The sequence below is a fragment of the Centroberyx affinis genome, unplaced genomic scaffold (assembly GCF_046629955.1).
Source record: "Centroberyx affinis isolate AG114_WGS23_722 - 3 ecotype Tasmania unplaced genomic scaffold, CSIRO-AGI_Caff_v1 ptg002684l_1, whole genome shotgun sequence".
Lineage (NCBI taxonomy): Eukaryota > Metazoa > Chordata > Actinopteri > Beryciformes > Berycidae > Centroberyx > Centroberyx affinis.
In genome coordinates, this window is record NW_027280866.1 from 199,401 (window position 1) to 224,260 (window position 24,860).

The 24,860-nt window shown below is 41.6% G+C and overlaps 2 protein-coding genes across 2 annotated transcripts in view; both read left to right on the top strand.

Annotated features, from left to right (window-relative positions):
• Window positions 1-1,748, top strand: part of mical2b (microtubule associated monooxygenase, calponin and LIM domain containing 2b) — a 57,515-nt gene extending 55,767 nt beyond the window's left edge. The window contains exons 30-31 of the mRNA XM_071535250.1: window positions 148-221; window positions 306-1,748. Of these exons, the coding sequence (XP_071391351.1) occupies window positions 148-221; window positions 306-547 (316 nt within the window). The 3' untranslated portion in view covers window positions 548-1,748. The remainder of the gene's footprint in view (window positions 1-147; window positions 222-305) is intronic.
• Window positions 1,749-2,834: 1,086 nt separating this feature from the next.
• parvaa (parvin, alpha a) lies at window positions 2,835-22,786 on the top strand. The gene is made up of 13 exons (XM_071535252.1): window positions 2,835-3,085; window positions 7,617-7,706; window positions 9,268-9,338; window positions 11,635-11,737; window positions 11,903-12,043; window positions 14,584-14,699; window positions 14,843-14,901; window positions 16,346-16,365; window positions 16,474-16,535; window positions 16,986-17,054; window positions 17,862-17,963; window positions 20,827-20,899; window positions 21,709-22,786. The coding sequence occupies exons 1-13, from the start codon at window positions 2,950-2,952 to the stop codon at window positions 21,783-21,785; spliced, it is 1,119 nt and encodes a 372-aa protein (XP_071391353.1). The 5' UTR covers window positions 2,835-2,949; the 3' UTR covers window positions 21,786-22,786.
• Window positions 22,787-24,860: the final 2,074 nt, after the last annotated feature.

The window sequence follows — 24,860 nt, forward strand, 5'->3', positions numbered from 1 at the left end:
ATATTACAGTATCTTGCATGGTTCACTAGTTTCTGTTGGATCTCTAATTAGCTAGATAACTTATTTTTTTGTGTCAGCTACAGTCCACAGGGCATAAATTACTGAACACCTCTTTAACATCCTGTGTGTTTTCCTCCTCTGTCTTAGTGCTCAGGAGCTTGAACTGGAGGACACACAGAGTCGACTGCAGCAAGACCTACGGCGCAGGATGGCTATAGATGGTAGGGGCCAGACACACACACAGTCTGATAGTCACACACTATCGCACGTATGATTTATCCTCCCCCTCTTTCCGTGTACTCCAGACACAAAGAAGAGCGCCTCCGAGCTGCAGGAGGAGCAGGCGATCCTGTCGGAGATCATGCGGACGGTGGAGAGACGGGACACGCTGGTCTCTCTGCTGGAGGAGCAGAGGCTGAGGGAGCGGGCCGAGGACAGGGACCTGGAGAGCCTCGTGCTGTCCCGGGGCTACGCGTTCCACTGGGCCCAGGGGGACGACGACGACCGCTGGGGGTCGGAAAAGCTGGAGCAGGAGCAGGAGCAATAGGCGAAGGGTGGAAAAGCACTGTAGGATTTTTGTGAAGATCGCTAACACAAATTCATAGTTTTTTTCCGTTGGTGTGTTCTCACAAGGCTACTACTGTAATGTAGAAAATTCGGTGAGGGTGGAGATGTGGAGTGCACCCTCAAGAGCAGGAGGGTGAAGGTTACGTCGGCCTCACTTTGTTCTGGAGTGCTGAGTTCAGGGACCGCGGGAAGAATGGAGAGCTAATAACTTCCTTTACTGCCACAAGGGTTAATAACTTGCTACTAATATATTTGACCCTTTTGGTCACAAGTGTAATCTGTCTTGGCACAATCTGACACTGACCTGGAATCGGATGTGAAAATGCTTAACCACTTTACTTATAATGTGACCAACTACCTTGTAAATGTTTGCACACCTCATAAACCAAGTCCACTGCCTAAGCAACAACTGCTTTATACGGTTGCTTGCCTTATTTAAGTGGAATTGGTGTGATATATTTGTTATTAACGTATAACACTTTGTTAGTCCCACTGGATAGCACATGGAGCTACTTAACACTTATCCTGCAGATTCAGTCTTTTGCACAGTGTGAATAGATTTTAATTTGTGTCACGAAGACCAGAGGAGTGCTTTATGCAGTGCACTTTGCAGTTTGCCACTTTGTAGATTGTGTGTGTGTGTATGCATGCTTGTGAAGGAGCATTACAAGTAACATTAATGTATGTATTTATGTCCTCACACACAGAATAAGCACAACTGCAGTGAAGTAGAATCATAACTGCCAGATATTTCTAGTCAACCGGTAAGAGACATCTGTGCCTTTGCCAAGTTGCAGAACATTTCATCGTTCAAGTCCTTAACTCATCCATCTGTGACTAACATATTATCAATTAAACTGTGATTGTTTCATGCTGTTAATTTAGTGATTCCTGGTTTCTTTAACTTATGGGCTGCAGGCCAAAATGGCTGGCTTTACCTCTGATGGGTCCCCATAATGTGTTTACATGAGTTCGGATCCCAGGACAGGAAAACCAAAGTTCTCATTTGGGTCCCGGGCTGTAAACCCAGCTGGAACCCATGGAGTAATTTATTTGCGTTGTGAATGAACTAACACTCAAGTCAATGTAAGTTATGGGGTCATGTTAAAACTGTAAACTGGCATGTGTGTTCTGTTTCTATGTGTTTAGGTTTTATGCTGCATAAAGTGTTTTATGTTGAAAAAAGAGTTTTCTTTAATAAAAAAAAAAGAATGAATTTAAAACGTGAATGAGTACTGCAGTGACTTTTTGTTGCTGACTAACCTAAAACATACATTCATACATACGCACGCACAATAGGCCTATCTATTGTTGTGTAACATCACATATAGTAGTGTTAAATTAAGAATAACATAGGAGTGGGATCCAGGGACCCCCAGGGGTCCCTGGGGGTGTTGTTAATTTGCTAGAAGTTAGCAACACAATGAGAGACAGTGTGTGTAAGAATGTCTTATACATGATGATAGACAAGTGTAGAGAGGTTTTACTCTCTACACTGTTATCTCCCCACCACCTGTAGGCCAGATATACATTCTATCTGGATAATATCTGATAACAAAAGTATTTTCAGAATGAGAGCCATGGTCAAAATGTTTATCCTGATGACAGACACACATTGGGCTTGGCTTAGTTCAGGGACACTGACACTCAGCTGATTTATTTATTTATTTAAATAATAATAGTATTTTCCAATACAAATATTTAGACAAATATTTCCCATATAAATATGAATGATATACTATGTATAAACGCAAACATATGGGGGCATCACAGTTCATTTTGTTATTAATGATATATTACATAAACAAACACAGACCTATCACCAAACAGTTAATTTAAATATTAATGCACTAATGAACACTACTCATATTGATAGCCTACGTACTGTATGTGTCGCATAGTTATAGAACTATATTACTTTGCGGAAGATTTTTTTTTTTTTGTATCAATTTAATTATCTATTAATAATACAATGATTCATTATTTGTTAATATAATGGAGTGTCACACTATGCTGAATAGCGCCTCGTAGCTGTGGCTTATTGCTTAAATTTATACTTTCTGTCACTATAACGTGAGAAACAAAAATCTGTTTTCCTGTGGGACATCGTGGGACCTTCTCACTCCACTCCAGCTCTACTTCTGAACCCGACAGCACCCCGGGGCTCCGGGTCAGCCTCAGCCTCCTCTCCTCTCCCGGCCCTCCTCCAGAGAGGAGGGGCCAGCGAATCCTGCCAACTTCGGGAGAAAATGACTGGAATTCCGTTTCCGCTTTAGGGAGTGGACAGTGATTTTTTTTTTTTACGTGACTTCTACATAACTTTCCGCATCAACTCAAGTTGTTTTGTGACATTTATTCGTCGACTCGGATTAAGTTTCGCCGATGGCTTCCTCGCCTCAGAAGTCCCCGTCTTCTCCCAAGTCTCCGACGCCCAAATCCCCTTCTTCCAGAAAGAAAGATGACTCCTTCCTGGGAAAACTTGGTGGAACTTTGGCAAGAAGGAAAAAGGCTAAAGAAGGTAAACAGCTAGAAAAAATAACGGGCCCAAACTACCAGAACTTCTGTAAGCTCGTTTTACTGAAGACGAGAAGAAGACAATACGATGTTTTCCCACAATATTTCAACTTTTACAACATAACCGACATCAATAGCTTACGTTTTAGCCGCTCGTGCACAGGTCACCGTAGGAACCAGTGGCAGGCTAATAACCCCAAAACTATTACGCACATTCATTTTAGACAACACTTTTAACACCGGCAATTCAGCATTGGGCATAGGTTTATTTCACGTAAACACGCCAGCTACAGCGTGTGTGTTTCCGTGTGTGAGTTTGTGTAGCCGCGGGCTGTGTCTGTATCCATGTAAGGTATCGACTCCGCCACAAATGTAATAAGTGAGGAATGAGCCGTGAGTAAACACAGGCCCGTCTGAGGCTGGAGGCTGGAGGCTGGGCCCAGCAGCAGCACTCACACACAGCACCCCTCCCTGCTCCTCACACCGCTCACACCTCACTGAATATATATGGATATGACAGGGGAATGGGGTTTTTAACTGTAGTCATAATCTTATGTAGTTTGATGATGCCTTTGGGGAAATTGTCCTTGCTTTCCCCCCCCTCCTCAGGGAGGTCAGAGGTCAGGTTCAGCCACAGAACAGCAGCCCTGCAGCTGGTAGGGATCCAGTGTCTTGCTTCAGGACAGTTGGAGGCTTGCGTGGAGGCTTGCCAAGATAGGGGCTTGACTGTCTCTCTAACCACTAGGCCGCAGGTTTTTCAGTTTCCCATGAAGATTCCCGATTCCCTTTCTCACCCCGTGGCCTGATTACATTCATAAATAAAACCTGGCTATGTTGGACGTGCATATTTCACAACCAAGAATGTGCCTGTACAATAAACCAATTCCAAAAGGCTACTTTTAGAAGCCCAGTTTTGGTTTATAACCATGCAGGGCCCCCCCAAAGCACCGGGCTTTAGCGACCTTGACATTCATTGTTAAAGGCCAGGTTTTATCGTGGAATGAGAAAGGCCTCTTTCAGATTGGATGATTAGTTTGTGTCATCCCGGATACTGTGCCACAGCTGAGCCCCCGTTTTATGTTTTTTTCTTCGTCCGCGGCGCATGCACGCAATCACATTACATTCACGCATGCTGGCTCGCGTTCACCAAGTCAGACACACACACACACACACACACACATACACACACTCTGGCAGTGGCAGTGTGTAGGATGTCTGCAGTGTGTCCCATGATTTGATGGAAAACCTGGGCTGGTCTCTCTTGTGTCGAGCATTGATTAAATTTAAGTCCCTCTGACGTTTATGATGCTGGCTGCTCGTGCCGGGGAGAGAGAAAGGAGCCTTGAACGGGACTAACGATTGGACAAGAAGGGGAAAAAAAAGGGGGGGGGGGTATAGGATGGAAGGGGAAAGGGGGGGGAGAGAGCTATAGGATGGGGGAGTGATGGTAAGAATGGAGAGGAGGGAGAGAGGAGAATGACTTAACGTGAGGTCAGGAGAAAAAAAGCTTATAGGTTTTAGCTGCATCACTATTACTGGGTTTGACAGAGAGCGTTAGCCGGGGCTTTGCACCGCATCAGGACGGACACCGGCTGTGTGCTGTGGACATAGAGGGCAGGGGCAATACATAAAGCGGAACAGATAGTACAAAATCCCATATCCGCTGTGGAAATAGAGCAAATATAGAGTGTTTTAAGTAGGGGGGGGTCAGGCCTGGGAAGGGGGGGGGAGCTGGAGCTGCTAGCCAGGGGAGGATGCTGGAGGCTGGGGGACGGAGACTGAGAGACATGGGCTGCGGAGCGCTCTGCCCTCCAGGTAGGACGCGACGGCGGTGGCTCTTTCGTCACATGTAGCCTTCACACAGATAAGCGCGCTCCAGAGCCTGATGCGTGATGTGGCTTTTTTTTTTTTTTGTTGTTGTTTAACCAAGTGGACAGAAAGGCATTCTGCTTTACGACACCGGCTAGCAGGGGGAGGAGTGATGCGCAGTAAGGTCCAGTGCGGGACACGGAGGACGCTTGTGTTGTGTTTTCTATTCAGTCTGCTTGTATTGTCAGCAATTCCCCTGGTAAGTCACATTAGCACCGAATATATTCAAAGTGAAAATGCAGATGAGCAAATTCATTTTTCATAGTATTAACTGAAATCAAGTGAAATCAAATTATAAGTTTTCTTCTGTTCTTTGAAGTTCACACACCGGACTCAGCTGACATCCGGATATAAAAGCATAGCTGGTGACTAAAGTTATCATATCTCATCTTAAAGTTATATCTCTCCATACCTACCATACCTTCTCTAACATCCAACATATGTTTCCACATGTGCTCACCCTAAAATAGCACAAGGTTCAGATACAGTTATATCTGATCCTGTTAATTGGTATGGTGTGGATTTATAGCACCCATACCCCCATGTGAGTTCATGAATTTCCAACCATATACAGTCGCTATAAAAGGTTTCGACCCCCCTTGCCTTTTTGCACATATTCTTTCAAAGGTGAATGGAAAGCGAAGAAATGTATGTGAAAGTGTAAAACTCGAATAACAGAAAATCTTTAGTTGTAAATGTATTCACCCAAATTAAAATGTATTCACATTTTGCAACATATATAATTCATATCCAGTCTTTAGGTTATAGTAGAGTGTAGTGTGCTTCAGAGTGCTGCAGCACAGTGTGAAATACCTGCTTCACTTATGGACAGCATTTGACTCAAAGAAACACTATCATCCCTCCATCACTGTATATAAAGGTACAGAGGGGTCACTTTCAACTGGGGGTTTGTGCCCAGTGTTTTCATCGACTTCCATAGTAAAATTAGAGAAGAGAAATGGCGCTGACATATTAGCTGCCCCCACTGTCCTCAGTGATGTCGCTTGATTGCTTTCATTTGGTAAAACTACTCACAAAAGTCACATTCTGACATGCATGCTACAAGCCGCAGCAGTGCCACCCAGATAATAATTTTAATTGTGTCATAACTTTCGAGAGCTGAGAGTGCCTTATTTGCAATTACCAAGTGTTCAAGGCAAAGCCTGATGGGGAAGCTAAGGTAGAAAGCGATGGGAGTGTTCTTGGCCCCGGGTTGGATCGGATGTTGGATCCAGCAGACTCGGTTAGTGGTGATTATGCGCGTGTCACATTATTCTTTTAAAGAGGAAAAAGACTGAGGCATGTGTCACTCTGTCAGAATATTCTCATACACCTCTGTGTGATGCTCAGCGTGTGTGTGTGTGTGTATGTACGTGCGCACATAGACGCAAGCACTTGTGGATGGTGTTGATTAAGAGGATGTTGCCCTGGTGAAGGCAGAGAAATGCGCAGGATGTTCACTCAATGCCTCCAACACACACACACACACACACACAGTGATCACTAATGATCAAGCCTCCTCAGGTATCCGACACACTGAGAAGAAAGGCATGCTGGGCCTTTATAAAGCCTGCTGGGAAGCAGGAAGCAACACTCGTCTCTATTTGTCTGACGTCAAGCGACTCTCAACGGAGGGTCTGCTGAGGGTTGTTTGAGGAATCAAGGGAGCGTTTAGAGAGCCACCCAGACTACGGCTGAAAACTACTAGGGGTTGTAATGCTGGCATTCTGTCTTTGTCCCTGTACTGTTCTATTAACATTCTGCACTTGATGTACCAATTTTCCAAATGATTGGCCTTTTAAGTGACCTCGCAGAAAGACAAATCGTACAGCTTTGTTCTGGCTACATCTGGTTACACATCTGACTTGGACAGTATGTGTGTGTGTCTGTGTGTGTCCTTGTATTTCTGTACTTGTGAGGACCAAATACAAGGACAGAAAGATGAGGAAAATCCTCCAAAGTGAAGATATTATGTTGTTGCTCCTTACTACTTTAAGGGCCTTTTTTTAGGTTTAGGATTTGGGTTTAGGGTTAAGATTAGAATTAGGATTAGGTTAGGGAATGAACGTACGTAATGAGCGTCCTGTAATATAATATACTACTGTAATATAAAATTTGTGTGTGTGTGTGCTCATGCCCACATGCGTGTGTGTATGCCAGATTTAACTGTACTTTTAAATTCTAGATGTGGCTTACAAATACAGTGTGTCAAAGCATGGTTTGTGGGGATATTCTAACTGGGAAAAGCAAATTCTAAAAGCAGACGGGTTAGAAATACGATAGGGTTACGGTTTGGGTGGCACCAACGCTGGTACGTGATTGGCTACCGATGGGCAGCCACAGGCAGCTGACTTTTTCCTCGTAAACAAACAAGGATCAACATCATGTGTTTCTGTGGTTGTAGAAAAAAATGGATAGACTTCCGGTCTGGTTTCTCAAGCCGACCAGTTCCTTGGCTTGCTTACTGTGTGAACTGTGTGTGTGAGTTAGGGTTAGAATAAGGGGTTGAGAAATCATTGTAGATTAGTGGAATGTCCTCATAAATATAGTTGTATGAACTTGCAACTGTGTGTGCTTTTACTGCATTCATGCCTTCGGGCCTCAGGGTGCATGAGGTGCGTGATCTAAATGTAATTTGATGTAATGTCTGTATTCCTTTCTTCTAGTGTCTGAGCTTCAGGAAGAGGGAATAAATGCCATCAACCTTCCTCTCAGCCCTTCCCACTATGAGCTGGACCCTGAAGACACCATGCTAGGTATGCCGCTACACTCCCAGTCCCTGATAGATGTAAATGTCACACAATGTTAGCCCTCCATGCAAAAACACATAGGACATTTATTGTTGGCTGATGCATCTCTTAAACTATACACAACTAACTCCAAGAAGGGCACAGTGAAAAGATGTGTGTGAGCGCATGTGCACACACACACACACACACACACACACACACACACATACATACATACATACATACATACATACATACATACATACATACATACATACATACATACATACACACACACACCCCTTTTCTTCAACCTTATCAAAATGACAGAGCTCTGCTTGTGCAAGTAATTTACATGTTTGCCCTAAGAGACACACAACCAACACAAACAAACTCTTTTAGGTTTTGACAGCTTTAGATGCAGTGTAAATCTAATGTGAGTTGAACATGACCCCATAGCGCACAGAGACCATTAAAAGGTGGAGCAAACAGGAGGTGTTTTACAATTGTAATACATTTACTGTATGACAACCAACCCCGCCTGACCTCCTGAGCTACATATTTATCTAATAGTTTGGTACGCCATGATTTGATGCAGCAGATACAAAATAACCTTAAATTGCAGCTATCAATATTTTGTACATCACAGAATATATTATAATTAGTAACTCATTTTGTATGAAGACATTTTGTGTTAATTGTTAGAACCAAACTGTTTTAAGGGAAAAAGTTTATGTGGCAGCTATAATATTATCTGGCATTTCTTTGAGAACATCTTCATGATACTTATTTGTGTTTACATACAGTATATTAAATATACTTGAGTATAATGCTGAAGTACTCTGGCAATGTAAGGCATTTACAGTGATCAACAAGCACCTCTGTCATACATATTCATACTTTTTTCAGATGAAGCCCTGTAGATAATAACCAATGACCAATTGAATGAGTGACAGGTGTGTGTTGAATTTTGACTATAATTACATTATCAGTTCAGTTATTACATGTTTGAAAACTGAAACTTTCAGCTTTCTCATAAAGTAATAAAACCCAAGTATATAATAATATTATGTTAACAGGAAAACAGTTATTACATTAATGCTAGGCAACTTTTGCAGTATGGCTAAAAAATGTTATTAAGAGGAAGTTATTACATTAACTGTTGTAACACCTTGTAGAAATAAAAATTGGTTTGCAAAAAATAAATAAATATATATATATATATATATATATATATATATATAACAAATCATCCGTTACCCAGCAATGAACATGAAGCAGGTTTGTGGAGCTAACTTGCCACTGAATGGCAAAATACTGTCTATGGCTCTGGCTATAATTATGTGGTGTGCTTATTATGCCTTGTTTGGTATTCAGTAATCTCATCATTTCACTCTAGCACTTGGGGAATAGGAAAATAAATTAGACTTTTTGGGGGTGCAAGGTTTCTCCACAACACTGAAAAGATGTTCTTCTGTTTGTGCTTTAGTTCTTGCCCGACTTCTGTTGCTATTCTCTGTCAGTATTAGCCCTGACAAAATGTTCCTTTTCAGTTTTGACCTTTACCCTTTTTTCACGCTTCCATTAGAGGAGAACGAAGTACGCACCATGGTGGACCCCAACTCCAAGAACGACCGCAAACTGCAGGAGCTCATGAAGGTCAATAGGTTTTCATTTTTTTATATATACATATTTGGATGTCTTATCTCTGTTGGGCTATTATTCAAAGAATCCATAAAAACATCTATAATTTATCTAAAAGATATTAATGATTCCATACAATGGATACATGACCATTCATAAAGTTATGTCCACATCAAAACGTGTAGTTATGAGTTATTATACATCAGTTGGCTTATTTATGGGGGCTTCACAAAGCTTTGATCACCTTTAAAACCTTTGCTGATTGTGGACTAATTCTCTGAAGTGTGTATGATCTGTGTACAGATAAAATATAAAACTTATGTCCTTTGTTGTGCGTCATTAAAAGATACAAAAAATATACAAATTTGAATGATGTCCAAGACATACGGTCAGGCTGAAATTGTTGCCTCACACTATAAGTTATATTTTAATTCAATGTATTGAAACCCAAGAAATTCTTTCAATAAAAACTGTATGACTAATTGTGTTAAACTTTAATGTTTATGACGATTTGCACATGACAACGCATACCAACTGTTTTTTGCAGTGCTTTCAGAAACTATATATTCCCTTTTTTCCTCATTTGTGGTGCTACATCCTGAATTGAAAATGGATTCAATTTTTGTCACTAATATACACATAACCAATAATGTCGAAGTAGATTTTTGTATTTACACGTTTTTAGAAATTACTTAAACATGAAAAGCTGAAAGTTTTGAGTCAGTGTTCAACCCCTTGGCAGTGGCACTGCAAACTGAGTTAAGGTGCATCCAGATTCCTTTGAAAGTCTTTGAGATGTCACAACTTGATTGCAGTCCACCTGTGGCCAGTTCAACTGATTGGATATGACTCAGAACAAAATCCAGATGTCTATGTAAGCTCTCATAGATGACAGTGCCTGTCAGCGCAGAAAGTTTACCATGAAGCATAAGGAACTGTCTGTAGAAATCAAAGACATAACTATGAGGATGCAAAGATCTGGGGAAGGGTATAAAACAATTTCTGAATTGTTTGGAGTTCCCAAGAGCACAGAAGGCTGCATCATTTGGAAATAGAAAAATATGGATCTACCCAGACTCTTCTTACAGCTGGTTGTTGGACGACACAGAACAACCAGGCAAGAAGGACCTCGGTCAGGCAGGTGACCAAGGAGCTCTGGACCACTCTGACTGAAGTACAGAGTTCTCTTACCAGGAGGACATCAGTTAGTGCAGCACTTCAAAAATCTGGTCTGAGTGGCCAGGAGAAAACCGTTCCTATTGAAAAAAGGCAGCCTGGAGTTTTCAATAAGGCAGTGAAAGACTCTGAGAGCATGAGGCACAAGATTCTGCGGACTGATGAAATGAAAACTCTTCAGTCGTAATACAAAGGGTTGTGTCTTGCAGCAACGGTCCGCAGCTCATCGCCCATGTAACATCACCTCTGTGCAGCGTGTTGGTGGCAGCATCATGCTGTGGGGGCGGGCTTTTCATCTGCAGGACCTGGGAGACTTGTAAGAATGAACTGAACAATGAATGGAGTTAAATAGAGGTGGATAGGAGGACACCGTGCTTCGGAGACCCCGAGCATACAGCTGAATCAATACTGGAACGGCTTCAGAACAAGAATGTGAAAGTCCTTGAGCAGCCTAGCCAAAGCCCAGACTTAGAACCCATTGGAAATCTGTGACTTTAAGATAGCTGTTGGATGCTCCCCGTCCAACCTGACCAAGCTTAAGCAAATGTGCAAGAAAGAATGGGAAAAAATCCCAAGATCCAGATCAAGAAGACCCGAAGCTGCAATCACTGCCAAAGGTGCTTCTAGAAAGTATTGGCTCAGGGGAACTGAATACTTAACTTAAGTGAGAGATTTCTCTATTTCATTTTCAATAAATTTGCAAAATTTCTACAGACATGTTTTCACTTTGACATTACAGGGTATTCTGTGTAGATTGTTGACAAAAAATCTCAATTCAATCCATTGTGAATTCTGGCTGCATCACCATAAATGTCAAGGGAAGTGAATACTTAGTTTTGAAACAATATCACACAATAATCACCCACATAACGTTTATTGCTGCCACAGTGTAAAGATGATCATACCAGGTAAAAAGTGGAAAAAGAAGCTTGTGGAAATTGATCATGATTAATTCTATCCCGGCTCTGCTACTGCATTTGTAGCTGGGTCAGCTGTGTAAAGACTGCTTATGATTACTGCCATTTCCAAAGAGTACCTTTTGGATCCATGGGCAAAATCGAACCATGCAGCACCGTTTTCTGCTTGATTCATCTGTATGATTTATCTGTCTCTGTTTGTTATTTTGCCCATGTAGGTGCTGATCGACTGGATAAATGATGTTCTGGTGGGAGAGAGGATCATTGTGAAGGACCTGGCTGAAGATCTGTATGATGGACAGGTCCTACAGAAACTCTTTGGTGAGGAGTTGAACCAAACATATGGAGTTAATAGCATGAGTGTTGAGACAGTAAGCTAAACTTGGTATTTAAACCCAAATTGCACTAGATTTCAGTACTGATATTGAGTCTGCATTGATGTTTATGTTTGCATGTCATCATCTTAGCCTGTCATTTGTGTTCCAGAAAAGCTGGAGGGGGAGAAGCTAAATGTGGCGGAGGTGACCCAGTCTGAGATCGCCCAGAAACAGAAGCTCCAGACTGTTTTAGAACGCATCAACGACTCGCTCAAACTGTCCACCAGGAACATTCGCTGGAACGTTGACTGTAAGGGACCTGATGATGCTAACACAGCATATGTACCATCTCTACTATATTACACATGACTACATAATGATGTCATCCATACTTTCTCCCATACTCATTCATACATTTTTCCCAACATGTTATAGTGTTGAAATTGTCGATTGCAATATTGCATTGCATTGTGCCATTTTAGAGGTACTTTTTATTGCATATATTGCATGAATTTAGTAAATTTTTTGAAAAAAATCAATCAATATGTTAAGAGACACGGGCTAAAGGTTGGACTGCATTAAAAAATAGTCTAACTACACCAACATTTTACAGGTTGGGCTGGCGTTTAAAAATATAAATTACTAGGCATCTTATGGCTGTGTAGCGCCCTCACTGTGATCTATTTCTCTAAACAACCAGAGTGGCTCACTGAGCAGCAGAACGTAGCAAGATAATGATCCATGACAGTAGCCATAGAGTCGGTGTAGCAAGCTGGTGATCCGTCACTCCTAGACGTCATCCGGCAGGATCAGTAGAGATAAGAGCTCGGGCATTTCATGCCATGGGCTAAAAATAGAATACAAACAACTGTGACAATTTCACCACGTGTTAAGAAGACTGTAGAAATTATGAGGAAGACTTAAACATGTTGGTTTACTTAATACTTGCACATGTTGTACAGTATTGATTGCTTACTTAAATATGGATTAAATATGAAATATTTAAAAGAAATGGCTGTAACAGAATTGAAGGATAGATGTAGCATAGAGGCATGATGGTAGACTTCTCTGACGGAGACCACTGCACCATAAATGAAAATACAGTGGAATGCAGCTGTATTAATCCCGGCTAAGCAATTATTTTGAAGGAACGCAGTGACCTTATAAACAATTTGAAGCATTTCAAATAAGTCCTGCAAGAGAATCATTGGTTTACAAGGTAAAATAGTTGTAGCAGCTGATTCCTGGCAATTGAACGTGACACTGAAATTTGAATGGGGTGCAGAATGTCAACCTGCTCAGATCAGTCATATTAGCAAGTGCTAGTGAGCTCTATCCTAATCAATATCCTAATGAAGCTAAAGAAGGAAAGCTCTGAGCGTGGCTTTCACTGTTCTCTTCATGCGAGCTTGTTTATTATCTCCACTGAAAGGATTTACGTCTGAATGTGCTTGTCTTGCCCGTTGTTGAGTTAATATGCTTCTTATTGAGCTGTGTGCCTTCACAGTGAGAACAGCGGAGAATGTGGCCATGCATGGCAATAGAGCTCTTCACCTCTCCCTTGATAGCACTCTATCTGACACGGGGGGTAATGATAATTACTATCAGGCTCCCAGCACACTCTTGCCTTTTACTTATATCATTAGCCATAACGTATGTATGTGAGATACAAGAGTGGTGAGAGAGGGAAATGGATGGGGTAACGTGGCCAAAGAGGGAATTGGCTGTATGAGTGAGGCATAGAAAGAGGAGAAGATGGCAAGATAGGTGGAGGCAGGTTGTTGAGAGAGAGAGAGAGAGGGAGAAAGAGAGAGAAACTTTAAGATAAGGTACGCAATTGATTTTGTTAGAGCAGTACGGTACAGAAAGTCTGTACCAGATGAAATTGATTCAAACCAAAGTAAAGATAATGTGAAATAGTTAAATGTGCCTCCGGTAAAAGCTTGTCCTTGAAAGCTACTTGTATGAAATGTCTTCATAAAATTCTAAAGAGCACATTGAATGATATGGAATGTAATTGATTTTGCTGTCTTTTTATTTGAGAAGTTTTTTTTTTTTAAATCAATTCACTTTTGTTTATTCCTGCTTTCGTCCTCCATTCAAAAGCCTTATGAAAACACTCATTCCTGATGTAACTTATTTGGATCCCCTGATCCAGCGAGGATCTAATAGGTTTCTAAAGGCTTTTAGCTTGCTCTTTGTAATTTACTATTGCCATGAGGCACAATCAAAGGCTTGCCTGGGCCACTTAATTGATTCTGATTGTTTGGCCAGCTAAAGCTAAATCCTATTTGCTCAGGCCCATGATTCAGATGACTAAAGACATGTCATTCAGTATGTCTGATTGAATAGGTCCTTTATGGCTGACATTATTCTACGGAGTCCCAGCAGAATTTGGCTGAATTGTTCTGTGGTTTTTCTGCACTAAGGCACAAATTTCCATGGCTTTTCTAAAAACATTTCAAGGCAACTTGTGGCATTTTCTATGCGTATTTACAGTGAGGGTGCAAGACCTTGCCACAACACCTTGAATTGTAAATTCCTGTAGTGATGAAAAATGATAGCAAATATGTGGCTTGATATACGGCAGCCCAATGGCTAGAGCAAGGTATTCATATGCTTCAGTGCCTCCATTTTAGATTTAAATACTCAAGAAATAGCAGTAAAACGGTTAGGGTTAGGGTTAGCAAAAAGTGTGGGAAAGACTTTATCATGTTTTGCTTGTACCACTATTGATCCACATGTTGATCTATGTCTAACCACTTGCATTTATTGATTTTTGATCTTTTATTATGTAATTGTTCTGTAATATATTTCTCCCATTATTTCTCTCTGTTTCTCACACATAAGCGGTCCATGCGAAGAGTATAGTGGCCATCCTTCACCTGCTGGTGGCGCTGTCACAACACTTCAGGGCACCGATCAGATTGCCGGACCACGTTTCTATTCAAGTAGTGGTCGTCCAGGTGGGTTGCAGCAGTGGGTGTCCTCATCACTGAGAATCATTTTTGGCTTTCTTTGACCCAGTTTGTCATATCCTGTCTCGTTCACACTCGGCAGAATGAAATAACCATACGTTGACACATTGCTCCCCCTTTCTGTCTTTCAGAAAAGAGAGGGCATCCTTCAGTCCAGACAAATCCAAGAGGAAATCACTGGCAACACAGAGTAAGTCTGCTCAGCTCACTTGTTTCTATGCCTCACGATGCATGCGAGCATTTTTAGGCAATGTAGACACACATACATGCTAACGAGGATTTCACTTGTTTATCACTTTACCAACAGTTACTTTTCTTAATTTTGACATTTATCTGACACTCAGATAAGTGATTTACGAAGAATGCAACAGTAGAATAAACTTAAATTCCTTCATTGCCAACACTGCAAGAAACCAATAGTAAGGACTACAGCGGTCAAAGTCACAGCACAATAAAAGATGGAACATGTATTCCTCTTTACCGAGAATAGAAGTAGGGTTCATGACTGGGACTTGAATCCACAAGCTTCAGATACTGTATCTTACCTTCCACCGATAGAAATGCTTTCGATAGACTGTTTTTCTGACTATCTAATGTAAGAAATATTGTGCAGCGCTGAATAGCCAACCATTGTATCTGAGGAAAGGATGTGATGGCACCCTTAGCTGAAGCATTAGACAATTTGATACACACACACACACACACACACAAACACACACACCTTTCTCGCTCCGAGGCAGTCCTGCAGGCTGACAGCAGCAGCAAGGGAGATAACAACAGGCCAGCACACACAAACTCACACATTTTGTCATGGTAGATAGATACACTCTTAATAACACACACACACACATACACAGACACACACAGCCACACACAGCCACAGTGGAAACACGGTTATTACCACACTACCAGGACCACTGCCCAGGCCTGCCTGCCTCTGCCATCACAGATTACACCATGAACATGTGTGAGAGCGCTTGCATGTGTGTGTGTGTGTGTGTGTGTGTGTGTGTGTGTGTGGGTTAGTGCCTGCCATTTCTTGCTGGCCTGCCTATTGCGATATCTCTTCCTCGGGGACACCCGCACTGCAGCATTCCCTACCCTCCAAAACCACCTGACCCCTTCCAACAATAATATCCTCCAAAGTGCTAACATTGTAACAAGACAAGGGAAGCATCCCATTCCCATAGAAAAGCTGCACGGATAGCAGAGGCACATCTTCATTCATTGTATTAATACCCAACAGTGTTTTCCTGCTGTTGAGATTATTGTATTGTGCTGCAGTATGTGGCTATTGCTGACGTCCCAATGATGATGCCCCCTATTGTTAATGTTATTTGAATACCCCAGGTGTACCTCTGCTTATTGTTAATGAAATTATGATACCCTCGGTACATGTATTGTTCATAGTCATTCCTGTGAAATAATCCCTCCATTCTCTACATTCCTCTGTGATTGAACTGGAAGCACTTCTCTTTGATTATCTCTTTAGTTTTCTATGAATATTCAGTGTGTGAAATTGTCAATTACCACAACCGGCCTCTATAATATGCATTCGACTTCTTCTTTGTCTCCCTCTTTTCCTCTGTCTTTTCCTTTTTTTTTTTTTCCACTTCCCTATCGCTTCTTCTCAGGGCTTTCTCCGGGAGACACGGTATGTTCATATACAGATGAGGAATTTTTGAGCAGCATTTATTTTTGAAATGTTCATGTTTCGATGTCCCTTTTTTGATTGGTAATCTATGTCCTTTGTTCTCCGCAGAGCGCGATGCTTTCGACACCCTGTTCGACCACGCTCCAGATAAGCTGAATGTTGTCAAGAAGGTATAGAGGCTTTGCAGTCGCATCACAAATCTCCTAGCAACCACGCCTGGTTACAGCAACACAGTGATGGTTGACAGATGGATAGCTAGCTAACAAGCTGACATTGTCTATCTACAAAATCGATCAGATGTATCGGTGGCAAAATGATCAGTTCCCAGTCAAAAGCATTAACCATGTCTATTCAATTCTGCTGAAAGGGTTAAGTCATAAGTTTGGAAACACAATCAGCTGTTATGAGCCATTGTTGCCCAAGAGCTGAGGACTTCCAACATGGCTGCCAGAGGGTGTATTATGCCACCCTCTATTTTGTGTGTGTCTGTGTGTGTCTAACTGTCTCTCTGTCTATATGCATGCATTAGGGCTTGTGTATGTTTGTGTATGTCATGTCTGTCTGTTAGCGAGTTTGAGACTTGAGCCTTGATGACAGACATTTTCTTTGTCTTCCCTCAGACGCTGATCACATTTGTGAACAAACACCTGAACAAGCTCAACCTAGAGGTTTCTGAATTGGATACACAGGTATTGGAGACACTCACAAACACACACACACACACACACATGCAAATGTAGTAAAATGCATAATACACATTGGTGATGAAGTAAGTCTTACACAATATATCTAATATTGCACAATGATCCTTGAGTGCTGATATTTCACAATGATACAGTCACTTTTATGCAATTTAACATATGCCATTTGGTAGTGCTTTATTGAAAGCGCCTTTTAGTACATGAGTGCATACAGTCAAAGCCATAAATCTAAGAGTGTTACAGCCACACTCAGCTGGATGGATGTAAATGCTGATAGTAATGGATCATTGTGAAATCAATTGAAATTCATTATGTCTTCAGTAGCATTTCACTGTGTAAGTTTGTCTGGGAATGGTGGAATGGCTTCTGACCCAGTTTTTTTAGACAGTGTAACATTGACAGTAACAACAACATGACAGGAACCTGTCCATCTAATTATGTCATTTAATCTAGTATTGAGCTGTAAAATCGTAATCTTCTGAAAACAAGTGCAAAAAAAAAAATCTGACAAAAAGGTGAGGTAATTTCACTTGTTTCCAATGCAAATCAACTTGTTTCAATATTTTTCTTGAATCAAGTTTCATTTTCTCGATACAAGTGTTTCAAGATGATGACACTTGTTTCTAGGAAATTCCTGAAATGAGTGTAAATATTTTATGACTGAATATGAGACTAAATGACTTATGGTGGACATTTCTTGCATTTTTTTTTTCTCTCGACAGTGCCCCACTGTTAAATAATAAAGGAAACGCTGATATACAGCAGGCCTAGATAGCTGACTGTGCTGCACTTTAGTTTGCAGACGGTGTGTACCTGGTGTTGCTGATGGGGCTGCTGGAGGGATACTTTGTCCCACTCTACAACTTCTTCCTCACACCAGAGAATTTTGACCAAAAGGTAAAGTTTAATCATTTATGATCTGTACCCCTGAACTTGATTATTGAATCATACAGTATTATAGCTACTGGAAAACTGGAAAACCTTGAGATCTTAAGTTTTTCAGCCGCAGAACCAAATAAGTAATTAAGGATTTCACTGTGGTATCCATGCTCATTAAAACATACAGCCACTGTTCTCATATGGGACCCGTGACCAATTTGCTTTTCACCCATTTTGGGCTGTGACGCTCTCCACCGCAGATCAATGTAACACAATAGTGATTCAACCTATATCCAGTTCATGAAAAGTTTTATATTGTCTGTTCTAAACAGCTGGTGTCTGGTAGCTCTTTCCTGGGAAGAATCCTCTGCCGCACAGGAAGTGATGTATTTTACGTTTCCGGTTTGTTTGGAATCAACAGAAGAAGAACTGAGTAGTTAGCATGAGCAGTGATAGCCACCATGGCTGAACAGACAAAGAAAAGAGAAACTCAAACTGCATCAACAGAGACAAAATGAATAAACAAGAATCTTGCAGATTACCACTTTAGCAAACCAGAGACTCAAGAATTGATACTGTGAACATGGTGGACATTTCAGCACTGAGACATAAGCAAGAATCTATCATCATACATTACATGGCTTACATGGAATAGTTAGTGTAAATCCTGACAAATCTTGAATTTGTAGTTTTTTCAGCCATGGAATCAAACAAGTAATTAAGTCCCTCACTTTTGGACCCATGCTCATCAGGGGCTTGTTCAGACCAGGCATTATTGGAGTGCTTTATTTGAACTCTGGAGCATTTACTCCTTTAGTTTGGTTCGTTTGGGCAGGAGAGAACAATGCCATTCCAACTACCTGATGCATGCAGCTCTTGGTCCTCTGACAGGGGAATTGCGGTTTGTTAGGAGTGAGATTGGACTGAACCAACTATAGGAAACTACCCAAAAATGCCATATAAAGAATTTATTGGTATGAGAAGACAGATGTTGACATCTGATAGCCAGCAATTCATCAAGCCTAACATAAGATGAACCAGGGGCAGACCACAGTCTAGACTGATGATCATATTCAGCTATTTCTTCATGTGTTCTTAACTGGCATGAACACCAGAGAAGAACTCCATCATGCTTACTTCTACCTCTCTTACCTTGCGGGATGTGAGGTTACCAAAACTCTGATAAATGAGCTACTTGTGAGTCCATGTGACTTTTATTGACAAGTCCTGGTTCACTTGTAATTGGGCAGTGTGAACCAATACAAAAATGCAACAAAGTAAACTTTTCTACCATGGTTCAGACTAAAGAAAGCAGAACTGTAAGTGTTGGCTCACCCCCAGTGATATAACGACGCTTGTCATGTGGGGATTTGCCAGAAAGAGGGCTGTGACCCATCTTTGGTCCTGACCTACAGTTTAAGAAACACTCTCTTAAATCAATAGTCCATTTCTGAGGAGCCTCCTGCACTCAGGGCCAGGACTCTCTTTGCTCGGTGGCTTGATAAATGCCATCCCTTCTCCCCAGAGCCCATTCAGTGCACAGCCATCCCTTTCCTCCATCGGCCTCTGTAGTACTACGGCATTCTGAACAGGCGATCTGCGGAGACACCACAGTAGCCTTTTGTCTGGGCCTCTGCCAGCGGGGCCCTGCCAAGCTGCGAAGCAGAATGGGCACCAGTGCTACAATGCACACAATTACGCTCACACACACACACACACACACAGAGAGACACACACAGAGACACTCCTGGCCCGGAAGAACAGGCACCGGCCCCACAGCATCTGTAATCTCCTATTGCACAGGGAAACATTGGAGTGGCCGGGGGGGGGGGGGGGGGCTCGGCTCTATTACTGTGTGTTTTGTGAGAGAGGCGTGTAAGGGCCTAGAGGCCTATCGATGATACACTGGGGGTGGAGGGGGGTGGAGGGGTGGTGGGAGGGGTCTACAGCGAGGCATCAGGAAAGCAGTCCCGCTTTTGCTCAATAGATGTCTACTTAAAGCTCATTCCCCCTACTTCTCTCTTACTGTATTAGATAGCCACACACACACACACACACACAGAAAACAGAAAATATCTCTCATTTGTTTCTATCTCCTCTTCCCCTTTTTGATGCGTCCCCCCCCCCCCCCCGTTCCTGCGCTAACTCACTTCACTTTTCATATTGTTGACAACTCGGTAGGGCCGAGACATCCTCGCGCAGGTTTCCTCACACAGCACACAGCATCTAACCGCCACTGTCAGCGTCCTGCAGAAACCTCATATCGCCAGAATGTGTATTATCAGCAAATGCGATAAAGTATAATATGCAATAAACCCTCTCTTCTCCTTTTTATTCCTTTGCCGAAAATGCAGTATATCCTATTCTATTCTTGTCGTTCAAAACGTTTTCGACAAAAGCGACGGTGTCGGCTGTCAGTCCCCTGTTAACGCTCTGCTGGAGATGTGAGGTTTCCGAAGGACACCAGTGATATAAAGCTATTGATAAACGAGGGCGCAGAGTGTTTGTGCAGCTGCCGAAGGCTTATGGTCTTACAGGACAGAACAGAACAGTGTTTGCCCACATAGGAAGCTGTGGTAGCACGATTGAATTGACCCTGAGCGTATTGTGGGATTTATCGACCGGCTTCCACATTCTCTTATCACCGAGGAGTTGTGTGTGTGTGTGTGTGTGTGTGTGTGTGTACTTGTATGATTTGTACCTGCTCACCTGTACCTGTATCTGTATCTGTAAGGGTGAGCATGCATTTGTCTGTGTGTGTGTGTCTGTGTGTGTGTGCGTGTGTGCGGTTTATGCATGTGTGCTTTCGTGTGCAAACATTTTAAACTCGCACATTAGCCGACCCGCTTGTGTCCTGACAGCCTCGTCTGTCTCCCCGCAGGTCCACAACGTGTCCTTCTCTTTCGAGCTGATGCAGGACGGAGGCCTGGAGAGACCCAAGCCCAGACCTGAGGGTAGGACTCAAGTTTTTCCAAATGTGTCCATATGGAATTTCAGTTTTTCTGTGTCGAATTCTGTTTATTTCCGAGCCACAAATCTTTCTAGCGATGGCATCGGCTCGCTAGAATGTGAACAACAATTTTTAAAATGTCATTGCAAAGTGTAAATAATATAATTTAGATGGAGAGCGTGTGAAATTGTGATCCCATTACTACAGCAGAAGAAAATCGAGCTAATATGACGTTTCATTTTTCTGCCCCATGATACGTATTGTCACATTTTTGCATTGCGATATATTGAATTTCGATACATCGTCCCATCCCTGGTTTTTATTCAGAAAAACACTGAAAAAGTCAATTAAAGCAAGAACTGATTTATGTATCATTTCTGGATTTAGCTGAGGACAGATAGGACTTCCCAACAGAACATAAGCTCTTTTCAGATCCTAATACGACTCAAAATTAAGAACATTACAAAAGTGAACAAGCTAAAAAGTAAAAAATAGTTCAAATCACATTTTTTTTTTCAGCTTTTAGCAAAAGAGTGTCATGTCTCCAGTGGGTTTCCAGTTGTTGTTATATATATATCAGCAGCAGCAGCAACCAAATGCCTCTCCTAAGCTTCTGTGTAGCTGTGTTCACTAAAGGAAAGAAAAGGGCATCAGCTCTAGAGCAGGGTCAGGAATGCGGCAGCCACGGTCCGACCTGGACAAATTCCTCCCCTAGCTTGCTGGACCATTTTGCAGACAAGATCCCCGACACTCACTGGTTACATGCACCTGCCTCTTCTATCTTCACTATATCTTCTATCATCCCTCTTTCAGATATAGTGAACTGTGACCTGAAATCGACACTCCGCGTCCTCTACAACCTCTTCACCAGGTACAGGAACGTAGAGTGAGCACCGGAGACACACTTTACACGACGGACCACATGCTAAAGCTTATGAAATGTCTTCTATTTCTTATGGAGAGAAAAAAAAAAAAAAAAGCTTTTACCTAAATGCATGCGATCACAAGAATTTACTCGCTGTTGGATTATGTACCACACAAAAAAATCTATAATGTTCCTGTATTTTTTTAATAACTGCCAAGACGTTTTTTTTTTTAAAGCGTGTGTCACAAATCTATATTTGAGATAGATACTGTTTTGCTTTTATTGTACATTCAGCATTTCCATCCTGCTCTTCTATCATTTATGAACTAAATAAGATAAATGATACGTAAGTCTTATGTTTTTTTTTCCAATTGGTTGTTATAAGATTTATATATTTTTGTCACCCCATATTAATATCATGAAGGGGCAATTTTAGATTAGCAAAACATCTTTTTATTGGGTAAACAAATTGTTGAACTGTATTTATTGTACATTTTGATACACTTCCTGCACTCCTTCCCGACACTTCATAACCATTTCATTTTTTTTTTTCTACTCTTGTTCCATGTAGTTCATAAGTGCCTTTATTTAAACTGGCAGCGCCCTGTATTAGAGACATGAATGCATGTGCTCCTTCACAGTGGTCTTGACCCTCTTGGTCGTTGCATGCATGAGAAACTTATGGAATATTTGACCAAAGCTCTATTGTGTTGAAAATGTAATATCTGAATACAACACATAAAAAAATATCCTTACTCACCAGCGAATCGCTTTATGCAAAATCCCAGCCAGTCAATAGACATTATATGTTTTATGAACTAGAGACACATATGAAACACATTATTTATTATAGGCATTACTATAGATTTCACTCCTTTTCTGCACGACAAATGACAATTGACTGAGTATATTGTATTGTTGGATGTTTTGGGGGAACAAATTGTGTTTTGTGTCCCACTCTTCAAGCAATCTTACTTCTTAAAGCAATAAATGCCGTAATTATCTGCGGTTTGAGCTGCCCACACACTCACTCTCACGTATCTATTAATGTTTTACCGCAATCTCGACATGTAACATTCAATAAAACATCCAAGTCTCTGAATGTGGCTGATTGCATTTTTTTTCTTCCTCCCTCCCTCAAAGGAAGCAGGAGAAGGAATGCTTTTCAGACAAAACAAAAATTGGGGTCAGATTGGTTCCAATTTTGGCCGCTCAGAAAGACAAGTGAACTTCCACTACAATTTTCTTTTTTTTCTTTTTTTTTTTTTTCTTCTTTCAGTAAATTGTGATGGACTGTTGGAAGAGCTGCGGAAAAGCTTTCTAAACCGGAGCTGACCCCAACATAGACTGAAATAGATAGGAGGACAGTTACTGAGTGGATGAAAAGGTATATTTTTCTCACACATTCCACAATAGCTTTTTTGAAAAAGTGGGGGTAGAATTGGCGTGTGTATGTGTGTGTGTGTGTGTGTGTGTGTGGTGTCTGGGCGTTTGTGTTGATGTATTATTAATTATACTTTGGAATTGCGGTATTCTTCTCTGTAGATGCCCACGTACCGTATATGTCAAGGCCACCGAGTTTCAGGTGTTGCAGGAGAAAGTGCTTCTGAACAAAATTTGTGAATCTACAGAGAAGTATTAGTATTAAAGAAAGAGTACCTGTGTGTGTGTGTGTCTGTGTGTGTGTGTATGTGTGTGTGTGTGTGTGTGTGTGTGTGTGCATAACAAGTACCTAAAATGTAAAGTATCAGTAATAGCTTGGGTGATGTAACATATTTCAAGGAGTGAACATAACATAATCTTTCAGGGAGTGCACCTTCAGTCGGCCCTTACAACCTTCACGTTTGTGTGTGTGTGTGTGTGTGTGATAGAAAGTGATAGAAAGAGATGCATATGTATGTGTGTGTGTGTGTGTGTGTGTGTGTGTGTGAACTAAATGCCTGGAGCGCGGCTTTACATTCGGTACGAGTAACAGTATCCGGTGATGATTGCCCATCCAGATGCTCTCATGTCAGTCGCAACAGATCCTCGGGGATCCGAAACGACGTTAGGATCATTTCCTCTCCGCTCCCTCGTCCAGGGAACGATTCAGCCGCTCCAGTTATTACCTCGTTACATCGTTGTTATTGCATTATCGTTACATTGTCGTTCTGCGCGAGGGGTCACATGGGGGAGACGGAGCCGCATTCCTCTGATTGACTATGCGACTCCCGTTCCAGGGTCGGTCAGTGTTACGTTTTTTTTTTTTTTAAAGTTGAATCGTTGTGTAATTTTGTTACCGAAAAGTGTAATGAGCCCAGGATATTTTTTTTTTTTTTTTTACAAAAGTCACATGACTCACAAGTAGTTTGTTTATTGGACAGAGTTTTGGTGACCTGTCATCCCACCAGGTTAGACATTTTGACTCCAGTCCCTCTAACTTGCTCTTTCTGTAATGTCCCTTCTCCGGTGGTCCTACCAGTAAAGAACACATGAAGAAGTAGCTGAAAATTAAGCGTCAGATACCATATTTCACCCATTTTAGCATCTCTCCATTGGTTGCCTGCCAGAATTGATTTTAAGATGTTATTGATCACTTCTGGCCCCTCAGTATCTTGCTGAAGTTTTGATCCCTTATGAGTCTCTGTGTCCAGTTGAGGCGACCGGCTCACTTCACTTAATCTTTCCACCACACATTATTGATAATAACCTAAATTTATCAGTAGTGCAATCTATTGGATTACGCCAACTCCCCCAGTAACGTAATCCAATCACTTTCAGTCAATTTGCCCTCCTTGAATTTGGCTTTCAGCACCTACAACTGTTATCAAATATTCTCCCATGATGTTTGTGCCCAGAATATTCCAATCTTTTCCCCTTTAAAATGTTTCATAGTAATCCAACAATAACCTATTTTTTCCTCATTCAATAAGATAGTTTGTGGTACTTTGATGATTGATTCCCACAATAGCCACCCATTCCGCTGCTCTGTAGCTGACCCTGACCTCTGACCTCCCTATAGACAGGGGGCAAGACAAAAGAGAAATTCCCCGCGGCGATCAATAAAGTATCACATTATTATATTACGTGGCATTTGATAAAAGGTTCGGCCCTATAGCCC

What these genes read in the sequence shown, in the direction of transcription:
- parvaa (XM_071535252.1), top strand. Translation starts at nt 2,950, where the DNA reads ATGGCTTCCTCGCCTCAGAAGTCCCCGTCTTCTCCCAAGTCTCCGACG. An exon ending in GAAATCACTGGCAACACAGA is followed by an intron (nt 14,902 to 16,345) that starts GTAAGTCTGCTC and finishes GCTTCTTCTCAG; the next exon opens with GGCTTTCTCCGGGAGACACG. An exon ending in GGCTTTCTCCGGGAGACACG is followed by an intron (nt 16,366 to 16,473) that starts GTATGTTCATAT and finishes TGTTCTCCGCAG; the next exon opens with AGCGCGATGCTTTCGACACC.